At 42.1% G+C, this 17,508-nt stretch overlaps 1 protein-coding gene across 41 annotated transcripts in view; it reads left to right on the top strand.

Moving 5' to 3' along the window:
* Positions 1-17,508, top strand: part of celf2 (cugbp, Elav-like family member 2) — a 236,489-nt gene that overhangs the window by 185,410 nt on the left and 33,571 nt on the right. For all 41 annotated transcript variants that reach the window (XM_080292004.1, XM_080292002.1, XM_080291975.1 and 38 more), the window contains 2 exons: positions 5,336-5,470; positions 13,562-13,641. In XM_080292004.1, coding sequence (XP_080148130.1) covers positions 5,336-5,470; positions 13,562-13,641 — 215 coding nt within the window. The remainder of the gene's footprint in view (positions 1-5,335; positions 5,471-13,561; positions 13,642-17,508) is intronic.

The following is a 17,508-nucleotide window of genomic DNA, read 5'->3' as shown; positions in this document are numbered from 1 at the left end:
AAGCCATCATCCGCTCCACTGAAATATGGCCAAATATCACTTTATAAGAAATAACTGTCAGGGTAAGGATGGTGGAACTTAATAAAGAAGCCGCTGCTCACAGTGGGAATGGTGAAATATAGAGCAGACCATACGTTACACGTCCATCCATTTAACGGTAATGACCTTTAATAAACCCAGTGTTAGATCCGCTGTAACAGTGACGTATGGCTGCGCAGAGCTTTATTAGTTTAGCCAGTGGAGATGGAAGAAGAGAAAGAGACTGAGAGAGATAACAGTATTGGTTAATCTTGTGCGTATGTGTGTGGGGTTTTTTATTTAACACTTCCCTAAACCTTTGTGATTCTTTCTTCGGCATCTTTTAACTATTTTTGGAGCTCAGCGTGAGGCCGCTTCTGCTCCGATTTATCCCCGAATGCAAAACCGACTCCTGATACATCCCAGAGCCGGCTTTATGAGTCTTATCACCCGCCCGCCTGCCTGTGCGCCTCGTCCGAAAACAGAAACAGTCAATTGTAACGATATCTCCTCTCTTTCTTTCCTATCGACACAGAGTAAATTAATTACATTGCTGTTAGACTTGTGGTAATCTTTCTCTGGAGTGATGCGCGCACACACACACACACACACACAAACTGTGTGTACAAAGGAGTTAAAGCTTTTTGAAGCAACACTTATCTTGGCAGCGTATCCCGATGGTTTGTTTTTTAAACACACAAACAATTCAAACAGCAAAATAAACAAGTGCGCTATTGATTTCCCAGAGTGCAACAGACCGCTTATCTCTTTCGCCTCGCGGTAAGAGCTGACAGTTTCCTCATTAAAAATGAATTGGATTAGCATTACATTGAATGCAGCGGGAACACATAAACACACACATGCGCGCATTGTTTCAGCGAATGAATGTGGGTTTCACTCTCAGCCTAATTCGAACTTAACGCCTCGCGCTGGAAAACACACGGGGGCAAGTTTCTCGCCTTCACCTGCAGCCGCCTGCGCCCGTTCCTCGAGATTGCACCGGAGGAAGGAGGGATTGTGTCAGCAGAGGAGATGGAGAGAAATTCACGAGGGAGGAGGAAGGAGGATAGAGGAGGAAGGAGAGGTGGAGGGAGGGAGGAAGGGGGTGAGAGAGGACAGGCTGAAGAGTCTCAGCAAGGAGCCGGTGTTGAAGTGATAATGAGACATTGATCAGAGCCTCACAGATGGCATGATGAAATACATGAACTCTGTCTGTCTTCATCGCTCTCCCACTGTCTTTTTTTCTTTCTTTGACTGTTTCTTTTGATTGCTACATTTTTTTGTCTCAATCCATTTTTCCACATTTCGCTCTTTTTCATTTTTATCTATTTTTTATTTTTATTTTACTCTTTGTTCTTACCAATCTTTTTTTCCACACATCACTATTTCACAGCATACTCTCCTTGGTATATATATTTAAAAAATGGCTTTGAATGTGATTATCCGTAAACTACACAAAACAGAAACTACCCTCAAGCAAAGAAAATATTGGTCATCTGAAATTGGAACTGCTCTTAAATAAATCAGCAAAGTTTTATGTCCTAACAAAGTCAAGTTAGCCAATTTTTTTACACGATAAAGCGCTGATTGTTGGTTATGAGCTGCTGCGATGTTCACACTCCATCTATCCATGATTACTTTATTTTGTGGTGTCACTAACTTTGGGGCAGAAATGTTCAGTAAATCTTTAACTTACACCATATCTGAGTTTGGGAGGGTTTAAAGTTGTGAGAACGCTTTCTGAAACACCCAATTCTTTACAGTTAATCCTTCTTTCATCCGGCAAAAGCACGGGATTAAACCAGAAACATAATAGGAGAGAAAAGTGGCAGTCCTAATATGACATCTATGAAAGAAATCTGTAACAGCGCATTTGTCAGCAAACTTTTTAAGCATTTTATTTTAGGAGATTGAAATTAAAGTTATTAGTGCACCCTGGTTTGAAACCGTTCTGTGTGGATGTTCTCCTAGTGCTTGCATGAGTTCTCTCCCAGTTCTCCAGGTGCTCTGACGTTCTCCCACACTCTGACTACATGCATGTTAGGTTCAGTGGTTGGCCATAAGTGTGGCTGTGAGTGTTAACACACTCTTTCTCTGTGTTAGCCCTGCGATAGACCGACAACCTGCCCAGAGTGTACCCAACCTCTCACCCTGTGACAGCTGGGATAGGCTCTATCCCCTCTGTGACTCTGAATTGGATAAGCAGTTAATAAATTAAAGTTAATTTCAATAATACTTCGAAATAACTACCTAGGGAAGCATTACCAGTATGGCTGCTGAGTACCCAGACTTGCTTCTCTAAGGACTTTGATTAGCCATGAAGCATTCCTGTGCTTAGGAAATAAGTTCCAGTGATGGCACAGCTAATGGGTAGTGATGTGCGGATCGATCCTGAAATATCAATTCTTTCGATACCAATCATTTATGTTCTAGAATCGATTCTCACATTAAAATATCAATATTTTAGTAATTTAGGGTAAATTTGTAGTTTATCATTAACAGGAACACAGTGGAAAGAAACTATAACATTCGGATTGTCTACATTCAAAGGAACTACTTCCTCTTCCGCCTTTCATAGTCATGTGCGAAATACGGCTGTATAAATGTCTGCAGCCCCTTGGCACGTGCACTCACAACAATGGCTGAGCGTAATTGTGCGGACGTATTTTACTTCCACAAACAGCTGAGACGTGGTTTGCGATACATGTGGCAAAAAAGTGAGGTGTTGTGGCCATACTTGCCAACCTTGAGACCTCAGAATTAGGGAGACATTCAAAAGGGCTGTTGGGGGGGGGTGATAAATACATTTTACAGTGTTGATTTATCGGATAAAATACAGCAGGGGTGTCCAAATTCAGAGGCTGCTTCCACCTCAGAACCCGGCCTTCGCGGTCTAAAGAAAGCCAGGTAGTACGGCACGAGCTCCCTCGGTGGAGTGAAACAGCCGTCTGCTCCTTGCCATCTAAAATATAACAGGGCGCTGACGTAAACTCTCGACCGTCTCACACTTCTGTTTAATCAGCTTTCTGTTTGACGTTTATTCAGCTTTGTGAAAACCCCGGAGGAACCCACCCGAGGGATTAATAAAGTAACATTTAATTTAATCTAATCTAATAACTTTAATCTCAGCCAAGCCAATTTACTCACAAACAAATAAAACACTGAAAAAGCCCAACAATAACATTTTTAAGTTATCAAAGTGACTTATATATCATGTTTAACCCGAGTAGTGAAAGACCGCGGGGGTTTGAAGACGATGTGTCGGTCGTCTCAGATATTTGAAGTTTACACAGCTACATTCTCACCTGAAAACATGTTAAAAGTTTTTTTGCGACGCAGAAAGAGAAATAAGAGTAATATTAAAACTAAGCAGCTGCCGCCATTGTTGGAAACTGGAATAGGCACTATGAATTCTGCGATATGGTTTTTTCAATTTTGTTGTCCGGGTGGAAAATCGGGAGAAATTCGGGAGGGGCACTGAAATTCGGGATTCTCCCGGAAAAATTGGGAGGGTTGGCATGTATGGTTGTGGCAACATCACTAACCTGAGGTCAAACACCTCAGAGTAAATCATATCACAGAATATGACGAGTGTATATTGAGACGAACTGAAGAGGAGGAGAGGGACAGGTGCTGCTAGGGCGAGACAGACGTCTCTCACGGAGTCCTTTAGTGCTACAGGCAGGCAGGTGTTCAAATAGCACAACTTCAGGTTTTTTATTTCTGTATGATGAACTCTGCATTATTAAGTGATAAGAACAAGTAATCTGATGTCCTGTAATCATTATCATGCTATAATTTGAGATACAATAAATAAAATGTTTTTGTACAAAGTATCGGGATCAGTATCGTCGATACCACCCTGAATATTACTTGGATCGGATCGGAAAGGAAATCAGTGGTATCACACATCACTAGTAATGAGTCAGTCAAACCGGAGGTTATAGCCCAAGGGCTCGTTTTTAAGCCCCACCCACTATCCAGCATGTAATCCATGCAGTGTTTCCAACTTAGCGACTTTGTCGCTATATTTAGCAAGTTTTCAGACCCCCTTAGCAACTTTTTTTCTAAAAAGCGACTAGCGACAAATCTGGTGACTTTTTCTGGTATTATTGGAGACTTATTTATGACGACTTTTTGACGTGAAAACGCGTATCGCTCTTACTCTCAACAAGCAGCGGTGCTGCCTTGGGCACCTCACCCATGCCAAAGCGCTCACAGGCGGAGGATAGTCCTCCTCAGCTGCTATCAGGGCAAGAGACGTTCACACATGTGCGTCCAAACGGCAAATGAATCGCGCATGAGCGAAGCCGCTGCTCCCGCACTGACTGTAACGCAGTCAGTTCTTCCTTTACTCTTATGCTGTTTTGTGGATCACAAGGTTTAAAACTACTTATAAACACACACTCACACACAAAGTAACTCTACCAGAGTGCCAATTTCGGGTCACTTTTGCTGGTCCAGGCCTGGATAAAGAAGCAGGGTTGGAATTGTGACATTTAAAAACAATAATTGCTAAAATAAATTTAATTTGTAGTTCTAAATACATTCAAACTGCATTTAGGACGTTTTTTACTCACTTTATGACTCTTCCACGATGTTATTTCTCTCTCCAACGGCGTAGGTTACAATTACATTAGCATGGCCAATTATGCAAATTAGGCGATGACGTCATTTGGCGACTTCTAGCGACTTTTAGGACAGCCAATAGCGATTTTCCTTACTGAGGAGTTGGCAACACTGAATCCATATGGCGTATAGGGACTTTGAACCCCACTCTCCCCGGTGATAGTACTCTGATGAATCCACTTTTTTTGTCTAATGACCAAAACTAAAAGAAATTTGCCTACACCAGCTTTAAAGTACTTATTTGCTTTCACAACAAACACTGAAAACACTTAAATGCCTGGATAATAAATATAAAGCTAGTAGCAGCTCATTAGCTCAGCATCAAGAAAAACCCCTCAAACTATTCTGGATGCAACAGGCTTTATGACTAAGTGAGTTTGGTCTTATATAACATTTGGGTTAAGGCCATAATTTACAATAAAACCCAAAGTTCAACAGATTAAGCTTTCAAACTGTTTTTTTTTTTTCCTTTATGCCATGTTTCTATCTGCTTTAGAAGCCCATTACAGTTATGTCAGAGTGGTTTTCTTAGAGGGCACCTGAGGTCTTTTCTGATTAAAAGAGTGAAATAGGTATTAAGGAAATGTTTAAAGTCATTTGAGAGGAACACAGCATTAACTCTGGCATGCACAGAGTGTTAATGTCATAAAATCTCTTCATTCATCTTGTTTCTCGGTTCTCCTTACAGCCGTGGAAGACAGGAAGTTGTTCATCGGCATGGTGTCGAAGAAGTGCAACGAGAACGACATCCGGGTCATGTTCTCTGCGTTTGGACAGATCGAGGAATGCCGGATCCTCCGAGGACCCGACGGGCTCAGCAGAGGTACCTGTCCCTCTGACTCACTTCGATCCAGACTTGATGTTCCTCATGTGAACATTAACACCTGCGTGGCCTCCAGCAGCTACAGTTCATTGCATTAACTTGTGTAATGACTCAAAAGTGTTTACCTCGAAATTTTGTGATAAGAGTTGACTGGTTGAAGTGAGGTTCTGAAAAACTGACTTGAAAAAGTTCCCAACCGCTTTAATGTTTTGCAGTTTATTGTTATTTGCCTGCTTAAAAGCATTTGTGCTGCACAGGAAGCTGCTCATTTACACCTTCTCAGCCATTTTTCACTTCACTGTCTACCTCTGGAAGTGTTTTCCGAGCTGTCAGTGTTGCAAGAAAAGACTGTTTACTTAAAACTGCGGTAATTATTATATAAAAACTTTTTGGGGTCATAAATATTTCCTCTGCAAATCAGCAGTATAGAAAAATGATGAGCCTTTCATTGCGCATAATGTGCCCGTGCCTATTAAATTAGATTTCCCCATTTACCTGAAATAGTATTTTAATGTTGTGATCAAGCTGCACACCTGACAGAACCAACAATAAATGTTTGTGTGTGTAGGCTTGATTTTCTAATTGAAAGTCAGCCTTGAGCCATTCATTGTCTTCGGCAAGTGGAAGTGCGCTCTGTCCTTTTTTATTTCCCGGAGTCTGGAGTGGTTCAGAAGATGGTTATCGAATGGTTCGCCAAAATAAAATCAATTATTAGCCATCAAAGGTCTGCAGTGGAAGAGCTCTGTGCAGGTCATAAAGACGTCAAAGGCCATTTTAGAGCTCATATTATCAGGTTTTATTGGTTTGATAGATACTGCAGAAATTCTAGTGATAATAATAAGCAATAGAATGAGAGCAGAAATAATTAAAGCTGAAGCTGGATCAGGGCTCTCAAAAGGCTCCGCTAGTTTATCCACTTAATGGATGTATAGGGGCATCAAGTTGTGGTTTAAAGGTTATTTTATTTTCTGCATATTACAAGATAAAATTATTCTAGATTAGCTGGTGTTGTATGGCCTCAGTCACACAGGCCTTTAGACTCTTTAGCAACCCTCGGCAACCACATGTGTATTTACCAACCAGTTGTAAGTGGTTGTTAAAGTTTGCTGCAAGATTGCTGCGGTCTCTTGTAGTTTGCATGAGCGATGCCAATTTATCCTCCAAGCAAGTTAAATAGTAGTAGTTATTGTTTAGTTATTGTTTACAATCAAGTCGGCATTAGCCATGCAAACAACCTGTTTCACTAGTTTTCCCTACACAACCACTGGTTATCAGATGGTTGCTAATAAGTCTTTAGGCCTCTGATGATAGCTGTTGGACACAAGGTGGAGGATGAGAGAGGTGCAAACCATCGACTGTATATAAAGTATACAGACTAATTCTGAACTTCCTGTTCTTAAAGCGTCAGCATCAGCTACCATACTTTTGGTTTTTGGATCCAAAAGTGACCATACTTGGATGAAAGTGAGGAGCGTTACACCATCTGCCAGTGCAAACAAGCTTGGTTAGCTTTACCTGCATAGGTGCAAACACCTGCTAATAACTGCTAAGTATCAACTAAGAATTTTACTCATTAGAACAGAAGCACAAATTCCCAAATAAAAACTGATAGATATAGTCAGATAATCCCATTTCAAAGAGGTCCTAAAAGCACATGAAGCCCACTTTAATTATTCTTATTAATAGAGGTTAAGCCTCGAGACAGTTAGCAGAGACAGCTAGCAGACAACAGCAGCTAGAGCCCTAATTTTAAGCTTTAACAAACAGGTGAGTTATAGAAAATCATAGCCACGGTACAGTTGTTTGTTGAAGAGAAAAAATAGCTGAAGTCACCAAAAAGAGTTTCCACTGAAAGGTTGCCATAAAGTTGGGATTTTACCATTGAAGTCTGTTGGGATTGAGAGTACAAACGGACTAAAAAAGGAACCACATTTATGTATAGATATCTGTTTATAGAAATTAAATGAGTGCAACAAGCCCAGTATACCTTATATGCCTAATACAGCACAGCCTTTGTATCAGATTCTGTTTTCAACCAACTGCTTCTTCCTAAATGTTTTCCTTCGAGGTCTTAAAAGAGTCATTTTAAGAAGTCAATGCAAATGAACTGGAGCAACATCTCGAGGCTGCTGTGGCCACCACTGTGAATACATGCTTCTCCTCTTTCGCTCTATATACCCCCCACCCCCATTCTTTCTTCTCCCCTTCTTGCTCTGTCAGCTTCATCCCCAAACATCCCCTCTCCCACTCCTCCTTCTCGCCTCCTAACCTCTGTTCATATCCTCCACCTTCCCTGCTGTTCCGGTTTACCCTGTCCATGAGCCAGTCCTAAGCTCTGTACTTCCATTGCAGAGCAGTGGGAATTTTCAAATCCGCTGTCCAAATCGGGACGTGAGTTGCTGCTTTGTTGGCTTTGTAGTGTTGAAATAAAAGGATTGGTTATGTTTTGCATAGCAAAACAAAATGTTAATTTTAAAGCACTTTCATAATTTTACTGCAACTGTATTTACTTTTTTTTGACTTGATAAGTCTATGAGACGAAGACCCCACTTTATTACATCAGTATACGAGTTTATGTTAGGTTATGTGATCGACAGGTTTCTCAGTCAAATCCACCTTGTGCTCGTTGCTAGTTTCAAAAAGCACTGCTCTGCTCAAGGCGTATGCAGCACACCATAGCTACATTGATCTTTTATCTTCAGTGAATGATCTTACAGTTATTTGATACCAGTCTCAGTTACTGTTGACATAAATCACTTGTTGAACCAAATTTGAGTCCAGTACCAAACTGATATTGAGGAAAGCCTGCCCTCAAATTTAGAATTTCAAGCAAATTATGGTTATTACTGGCAGTTCACATGAAACCCTTGTAATACCAGCCATTTCCCTTTCATTTTTTTTCAGTTGGTGAGGTGCTGATTTGGCCATTCGGGGACTTGGCGGGAGTCATAGAGCAGTAATGAAAAAGTAACACGGCCATAAAAGAAAAGAAAAACGTTTTTATGACTCTGAATGTGGCAACATCTCCAATTCAGTTGATTTGGAGAAAGGTATGAGCTGCCTCCACAGCAAAATAGCAAATTCCTGGCGAGTTTCCTTCGTAATTGGCACACTCTTGGTGCTCTTCTCAAAGTGCTCCAGGGCTGCTTTTAAAGAAAAGAAATGGACCTATAAACCAGGTGTCAAATCATTCAGATCAGTCAGCTGCTGGGTGTGACAGGTGTGTTCTGTAGGTCCGTGTTTCAAGACATATGAGCAGATATGATAATCATCTATCAATCTATTTTTAGCTATGTTACCTATCTAAATAATCATCATCAACCATTTCTTCCCACAAGCACACACCTGCCTCCCCTCACGGCTCATTTCAAACATCCTCCCAGTATACCCTACCTCCCCCTTCCCTGCCCCTTTGTGGTTTCTATGTGCTGAGGAGATGGAGGGGCTTTTTGCGAATCTCTGTCCTTCTATTCTTCCTCCTTCTGTCACGGGAGCTGTCGCTGTCATCGTCACGCAGGTTCAGTGTGGTTATGTTGGTGATATATACTTTTCTGTGGCTGTTGAATGTTATGGATGTTTTATTGTTGACTCGAGTCTGATCTTCCTCCTTTTCTTCTGAAGGTTGTCTCCATCTTGAGTCTTTGCCTGAAACCACACTACTCAAACTCCCATGTTCCTCTGCTTCTGCGAACAACACGGCCCTCCCCGTCTCTATATTCACCCTGGCTGTCCTAGAATCCGTTCTTGCATCAATTTGTCCTCTTTTTCTCAGACATCCCACACCGGCCTCCTTCCCTCCCTTCCCTGTTTCCTTCTTCCATCCCTCTTCAGCTCCTCTCTTTTGTCCTCATGAATATTTTAGATGCAATGGCCAAATCCTTGCTTCTGTGGAACTAATATAAACCACTTAGTCGAAAAGGAAATACTGTTAGTCCAGCTTGGTCTTGGCTAGTAAACAAACACCCCTAACCAGGTTGGAAATAAATAGGCCTTTACGGATTTCTGTGTGCCTGCAACTCCCAGGGGCCCTCAGTCCCACGTAGCATCGCTGCTGAGGTCCTATTAAATCTCGATATCAATCAGAAGAGCGCTCCACCATCCCGCTATTAATAAAATATGGATCACACCACCAGTGGATGGCTGGGCCTGGGGAGCTACCCTACTTTCATTAAAGGACTGTTTGGTTCTCCACTGACGACAGAATGCGGCCCGTGAGGTATTTTTAGCGCTCGAGCCACGTCCCATCTCTGTGCTTCGAAAAATAAGACATGCACCAACCAGCCAGAAAGTATGGCTTCGACTCTAAGCGTTTCTTTTTTCATTAACAGCTTCGACATTAATGAATCAGTGTGCAGGCGCAGTGGAATTCCTTATTTAGAAGCTTTGGCTTCAAGCTGCAGAAACGGGCTAAAGATAGAAATGTTTCTTTGCGGATGAAAAGCATCCTGTCTGACAGTTGGAGACAAACTGATGAGTCTCCTTTCGGTGACAGCCGATGATGTTGTAGCTGACCGGTTTTATAAATAGAGTCAGGACCTATCAGGACCAGTCTGGAGGGCTAACCCAAATGGATGCCCCCTGCAGAACTGATCTAGTTCTGGGGCATTACTTCTCTGCAGAGGATGGAGGCAGCCTCCTGGAAAATAAGCAGTTAAATGGCAGATTGTGGCCCACCTAAAATAGACAGTCCCCTGAATAAATTGAAAAATGACCCCTTTTTGTATGTCCTATCTTCAGTGCTACCACTTAGCACAGCAGCCCTGGCACTGCAAAGGACTCATCAAATGTTTACTAGGTCAGAGCTTCAGTCTCTTTTTTATCACCTTCTTGCCTCTTTAATGTTAAGCAACCAAGGTAGTTTCACATAAAAGGTGATTGAACTCTATCTTCCAGTTGGCAGTGACAGAAAAGAAAAAGGAAAGGTCAATAGGTTTCATATAAGATCAGAGACAGGTCTGCATAACCAATAGGAACAATCATTTTGAAAATTGAACACAGAAGATGTTGATTTGAGTGCTCGGATGATAAAAACTGTTCAAGTGTATTTCTTTCAATTCTAAAGTTGTTCTCACTAAAGACCAAGGCTCATTCTTCTTGACAGCCATCACTTAAACTTCTCATTCTATTCAGAAAATGGTGTAGACTATAAAAACTGAATCTTCAATACTGTGGCCTCAGTTGATATGTTCAGTTAACACAGTCTGAACCTCTAACAGGAGACCCGGTAAACTTTTTGAGTGCTATAATTTCTGCTTTTATCATGTGTTAATATAATAGGTTTGGCAACCACGCCTTCAAAAAATATCCACATTACTTTTTTCAGAACTGATTTTCAAAATTACAACCTACAAAAAAGATTCAAAAAAAGAGTTAGGGCGCTAGGTAACATGGGAAATTTAAAAAATGCCAATTTATTAAAAAAATTATTAAAAACACAGCACATTCTGAGTTTGATGACAGAAAAAGATTTTCAAAAAGGCTGGGACCAAGGGTGTGCTGACCTCTTTCAGACACACCAGTTATGTTACTTTTTAAATGATTTCCTGTAATTGCCCAGGATATATAATTTCACCTACTCAGCAGTTTAGTTTGCCAGATAATGACATTGCTTTCATTCAGTTCAGTTTTATCTATATAGCGATAAGTCACAACAAGAGTTTGTCTGAAGTTGCTTTATGTTGTAACGTAAAGACCCTACAATAATCCGGAGAAAACCCCAACTATCACACGACCCCTTGTGAGCAAGCATATGGTGACAGTGGGACGGAAAAACTCCTTTTTAACAGGAAGAAATATCCAGCAGGGTGAGGAGAGGGAGATGAGACGAGAGAGAGAGATTAATAATAACTAATGATTAACTGCAGAGAGTGAAAGGGTGAGGAAAGAAGAAACACATCATGGGAAGACCCCACACGCCTAGACCAGTTGCAGCGTAACTGAGGGAGAGTTCAGGGTCACCTGATCCAGTTAAATATGGGTCAAATCAAAGCAGAGTTCCCCACTTTGCCTAATCTCCTGTTAAAATAAAATGAGGCCAAGAGACACACATCTGGAACTTGTTTAAATATGCTTTCATATTTTCATGATACAGTTTTAACTTTCTACAACAGAGATGTGTTTTTAATGACACCCGAGAGGCTGAAGATCAGGAATTCTGAATCTTTAAATATAGATTATATCTTTTAAAATGTATTATATACCACAGATTATTTAAAAAAAATATTACAACTGTTTTAGAACTGTTTGCCCACGCAGTCTTTGCCTCCCTATCTGTACCAGCCTGGTTCTTTTATAAATAACCATATTACTAATCAGCCGGATTTTGATTCTGTTGACACACGGTCAAAATGTTTTGCTGGCATCAAAATGAGCATATTAAAAATATTTATCTTCAAATTGGTTATATTCGACTTAATACGGGGTTTGACTCGCTTGCTCGGCGTGCCCCGCGTCTCAAATGTGTGCAGAGGTAGAACGGGGTGTCTAATAATTGTAAAGTTGGCGATTTGATTCAAAGCTGTAACCAAGCAGTTTGAGCACTACGTACAAAATAAAAGAGACAAACAGTGACTATGAGAAACAGATGCAACTCTAATCTCTTGTTTTAAAATCAGTTTGTGAAACAGCCCAACAATCAAAGAAACCAACCTGCCCTCTACCGAGCAAAGAAGCGTCCGGTTTTAAACAGCGAGGCTCATCAGAAACGTGTTACCCTCCAGAAAGGGCGGTCAGAGCCCCGAGATAAACTTGCAACTGTACAAGTGCAGGTCTACATTTTCTCAGGGAAACGCCTGTGTTTAAAATCCAGGCAGCCGTGGGTGTAGTCAGGAGAAAAAACTGACCATTCGTCTCTCTCATCCTCATTCTATCACAGCTACAGGCGGCTTGTGATAGAGGTGGAAGAGAACAATGATCATCTATTCCTCAACATATCTGTCCTTCCCCTCTCTCTCTGTCTTGTTGTCTGTTGCATTATCCTCACAATTTCCTCCCCCCCCCCCCCCCCCCCCCCTTTCTCCACCCTTTCATCCCATCCACACAGCCAGGGAGAGTCTATCTGATGACCCATGCTATTAGTTTTTTCCTCTGTAGCCAAGCCACGAGTCAGCCAGCTGAACCTGAACGTGTGTGTGTGTGTGTCCAAGCATGTGTGTAATCAGTTCAGGCCTGGCTGCGCTAACATGGCTTGGTGAGTTTGTTAGCATATTATTAGCCTGGGGTGTTGTTGAAGCACTTCTCACATTATCTCCTCTAATCACTCCCTAACCAGTCAGACAAACACAACTTTGCACCCCCTCCTCCCACCCCTTACCCACAAACAACTGATAACAAACTCCCCTAAAATTGCCTCTGGCTGTGTCCAATCTTGATTGGCTAAAATCAGTGTCAGTCACGGAGGAGGCCGACCACACCTCCACTTCCTATTCGCCTTCCTCTCCCTGTGGATTGAATTAATATCATTTCCTATCCTCCCGTCTTCCCGAGCCCCCTGCTGATGCCCCCTCACCTCGCCCTCCTCTATCACATCTCTTTCCTGTCTGACAAAGACAGAAAGAGAGGGCACCCAGTCAGACACACAAAACAACATGAACGGCCCAAATGGATTCAAATCGTTTTCATGCATATTCAGCCTGCTTTACACCGCTCAATTGCTGAGAGATGAGAGCAGTTGAATACAGGTATGACGAATTCGGCCAGTGTGTGCGTGTGTGTGTGTGGGAGCGAGAGGAAGGAGAAGGAGGAGGGGCAAGGACGAGGGAAGGCATCAACAGCCAATCCGACGCTCCGATGGTTATTGTCCCAGGTGTCCTGTGGTGGATGGGGCGGGGGTCGGGGAGGGGTTGTGGTTGTCATTACACTGTGCTCGTTTTTCGCCTGTTGTTTCTACAGCGACTGAGAACACTGTTGTCTGCCTGTGAGCTGTTCTCTGTATCAATCTCTGTTTTGGGTTTTTATAACGACGACGTGTCCAACCCTTTTGTCTTGTTTTTGTTCTTTCTTGTCTTCCCTCCTCCTCCTGCCCTTCTGCCCTCCCTCCCACTCCCCTTCCATCCCTCCCTCCCTCCCTCTGCCCCCCCTCCCTCGTTACAGGATGTGCGTTTGTCACGTTTTCCACCAGAGCTATGGCACAGAATGCAATCAAAGCCATGCACCAGTCTCAGACTATGGAGGTATGGTACTCTTGCCCTTTCTTCAACTCTCTGTCTCTTTAGTGCCTTTAATACATGCACTTCACTCTGTTATTGTGCTGGCAATTATATGTCTGTCTCATCTTTGAGTCACTTCTTCAGTAAAAGCCGCGACTTGCTACTTAATAGGTTAGGCCGAGTAACATTTCCTGGAGCACTTCTGACACAGGTCCAGTGAATTGAATGCCTCAATGTAAGGACTAAAGGAGCGCTGCTTTAATACGTAACCATTATGTAGGTCTTTTTCTGCTCGCTTAAGAGAAATGTGGTATCAATTTTTCCTCAGCACGAGGAGAATAAAATCTTTAAACCACAACAGTTAGCAAATGCTTAGCTTTTTGTGAAACGCGATTATAAGTTGGTAAGTGCTACTCAAGCATAGACTGTATATAAAAGGTGGCTGTAACCACTCTGACATCATCCACTAGTTAACAAAGAAAGATGTGAGCATGCAAAACCCTTCATCCACCTTTTATTTACAGTCTTTGAGTCCTTACAAAGATTTAATTAACATGCAGGAAGCTTTAATAAGACTGTAAAAGTGTTAACGGCCTTATTAGATTACTTTTAATAAAGTCGTTGGCAGTTTCTATGTGTAGAGATCATTTCAGACGACTGCGAACTCTTTATTATAATTATTGTTGCAATTGTGTGCTAATCAAACAAAAAACAAAGCTTGTTAAGGGTTTAAAATAAACATTGTGAATAAGAATAGTAACAATAATACTTTTTTAAACCCTGTTTGTTAAGTTACAAGTTAGTGTATGAGTAATGTAAATACTCAAAGGTGTTAATTATGTTCTGAAGTAGTCTTTATCTTATTAACAGTCCATAAACATTATTTACATGTGTATACTTTTTTATTTCACATTAGTTTTATTATTATTTTTAACCATTATTATCCTTAAAATCCTTCATTGTTCACTCACACACGAGGCCAATTCCACTTCTCATTTGATGATTTTTTTTACTTGATGATTTTTTAAAGCATTAACTGTTTGGTACAAGTCTGCCTATGCTTTCAATCTTTATGATTATCCAACTAAATCCTTTTATTCGGTGTGTAAATTTAAATGAATTCAGCTTGTATCTTTAGGAAATGTGAGTTGTAACAAAGTCTCGGCTTTCCTGCGCCGCATGCGGGCGGTAAAAATAATGATTAATTTGACGAGAGTTTATTAAATGAGGTGATTTTCATTTATAAGATGTCTCTTTTCCATAAAAGAGTTATGGTGCTGCTGACTTCTGTAGCATCTGTGGAGCTGCCATTCAGAAAGAAAGGAGAGATTTATTATATAACTTGAGCCACTCAGGGGTTTTGGGTCTTTTGTTTATTTGTATAAAGCTTCAGGCTCAGATTATGCTTGGGTTTAGTTAATTTGCAAATCAGTGTGTATTGCAATAGCCGTCTTTTTTTGTGTGATTTTGAAAGAATACAATGAAATCTAGCCTTGAATCTCCAGTTCAGATGTCCAATTAGGAAGTACAAGCTGCACTGGGTGTTAAAGACAATACTGTGGCTTAAGGTTAGGACCTGTGCAGACCTCTAACGCCACATGCCAGGTGTGCAGAGGACCAGTGTGACACATTCACCTAAAAGCTAGAAGTCCATCCAGAGCTTTAGCAGAAGCTGGCACAGTCACGTCCTCGGCCTTGGGATAAAAATCACCATCGCCTGTTTAGTCTCCATTTTTCCAATCGCAGATTTTCCAACTAGGGCAAACTTTGGCAAAGTCTCCAAACTGTGACAAATAAGCAGCACCCTTGACACAACAACTGCAAATTGGCAGGTGCTGTTACAGACCTCATCAGTTGCACAGTGACCCCAGCGGTGCCATAATGGGGACCTAGTCGCAGCTCTTTTGTGTCCCCCCCCCCCCTGCCTCACCCGGGTTTTTGGGGCGCCCTTGTCAGCATTGTCAGGCCTTGTGACAGGGCAGGATGACAGGAGTGTGATTGGGAAGAGAATTACATGGTATAAGACGAGCACAGAGTGTGTGTACCCCTGCGAGTCAGAGAGAAAGAGACAAAAAAAAGCGGTAATAACAGGCTGTGTTAAGGGGAAAAAAGAACGAGTGGCATTCACCCCCGTAGCCCCCTCATTAGAGCTGATCATGATAATCATGGCTGCTATTGATGTGCTGTGACCCTGACGTGGGGAAAACGCATGCTCCTCCCTCTGTCTGTCTATCTGTGAGTATGTGTGTGGTTTTTCTGTTTATGTTGCCACACTGTGAATATCAGTGTCTGTGTTGATTTATGTGGCCGAACAGCAGCGGTGTCTGTCTTTCTGAGTCGAAGGAGCGACGCTCCTCTCCGTCGGCGTTAGCATTAGGCTAGAATTAACCTCGCTCCGAGCAAGTTGTCTGCCACAGTGGGGCCGGTAAACACTACCAGTGCCCCTTTGCTTTTATCATGCACACAGGAAAAGGGGGGAAAGGGAAGCTTTAAACCATAACACAACAATATTACAGTGGACAATGGCAAAATACCTTCATTTCCATTTGAAAACAAGCTGTCTAGCCCCAGGCGGACCTAAATTGCCGCATCCGTTTGTTAATGTTCCTCAGTTTTGCAATTTAAAAGTAATTACTTCGAGTCCGAATGAGGGAATGAGGTCTGGTAAATAGAGTTTGGTTATTGTCTTGGCTCTATTGCACCCCACTGTCTTAGATAGAGAAAGATTGTGTGCACGTGATGTGTGTGTTCGTGTGTCTGTGTGAGTGTATTCCCTGTCACGTACGCGCCACATGTCACGAGGAAGAAGTAAGGCAGACCGGGGGCCCATTCGTTGATGGCCCTGTCACTGTCATATCCATTCTCATTACGGCGTGACATTCAGGTACACGCCGGCACACATTTGTACACACACACACACACACCCTTGCTCTCTGAATGTTAGGCCGTAATGAAAGTGGATATGAGCGGGACGGGTAATTCGCCGTCGAACCTCTAAAGACACACACGGAGAAAAGTGGGTCGCCTTCGTTGTGCTTTATTTGTGCTTTACATTATTCACTCCTTTTATAAAGACTCATTTAGCACTCAGGTTCCCCTCGTGCAGTTTTCCATCAACACTGATTTTTCTATTTCCTACCTTTTTTCTTTTTTCCTTTTCCCGCACGAAACTAGAGGGACACTTGTGTATTATCCTGCGCTTGCTGCATACGTGCACACACACCCCCTCCGACCCCCCGTCGGAAATGCAGAAGCGTTCAAGCGCATTTAGACGAGAGCTTAAGTAGAGCATGAGCGAAAACACAGCAGTGTCTGTTTAAACAGTGAACAAACACATCTGTCGACTGTAGTGAAGAGCAGAGACAGATACAGACTGACAGTGGGAAGAAAATAGGAGATTAGATTAATCAGGGGCTGATGTTGACACCGTATAAGGCTGGATGATCCCATGTTTTATTTTAACAGAAGGAGTCTGAGTTAGCCTAACTTATGAGTCTCGAGTATTTGTCACAAAATGCCAGATTCGTCTTTGTTTTCCAAATAGTCTCAATTTACTCTGAATTTAGTCACAGTTTACTATGTATATGCGTGTTCTAGAGTGTATATGCTCTGCCGGTGTTATAAGTACCATCTAAGTCTAATTTAAGCTGAATTGTTGATTCAGCTGTAGGATCAGTCTGGAGGCTTCAGTTTGTCGTGCTGTTCAGTCAAGCGTTGTTTTACACCGACAGGTGATGTGTGTGTCCACACCTGCTGACAGGAAACGCAATCCAGTCGCCCAGTTCTGATGTTATCAGCTCAATGAACGGCCAGTAGGTGCAATTCTTCGTCTAATAGCAACTCAGAAGATGGTTTTCAAACATTGTAGGCACTCCAGCTTGTGCAGGAGAC

This window comes from Astatotilapia calliptera, chromosome 17 (assembly GCF_964374335.1).
Source record: "Astatotilapia calliptera chromosome 17, fAstCal68.1, whole genome shotgun sequence".
Taxonomy (NCBI): Eukaryota; Metazoa; Chordata; class Actinopteri; order Cichliformes; family Cichlidae; genus Astatotilapia; species Astatotilapia calliptera.
The sequence above is the reverse complement of the archived record's forward strand: the minus strand, read 5'-3'. Positions and strand labels throughout refer to the sequence as shown.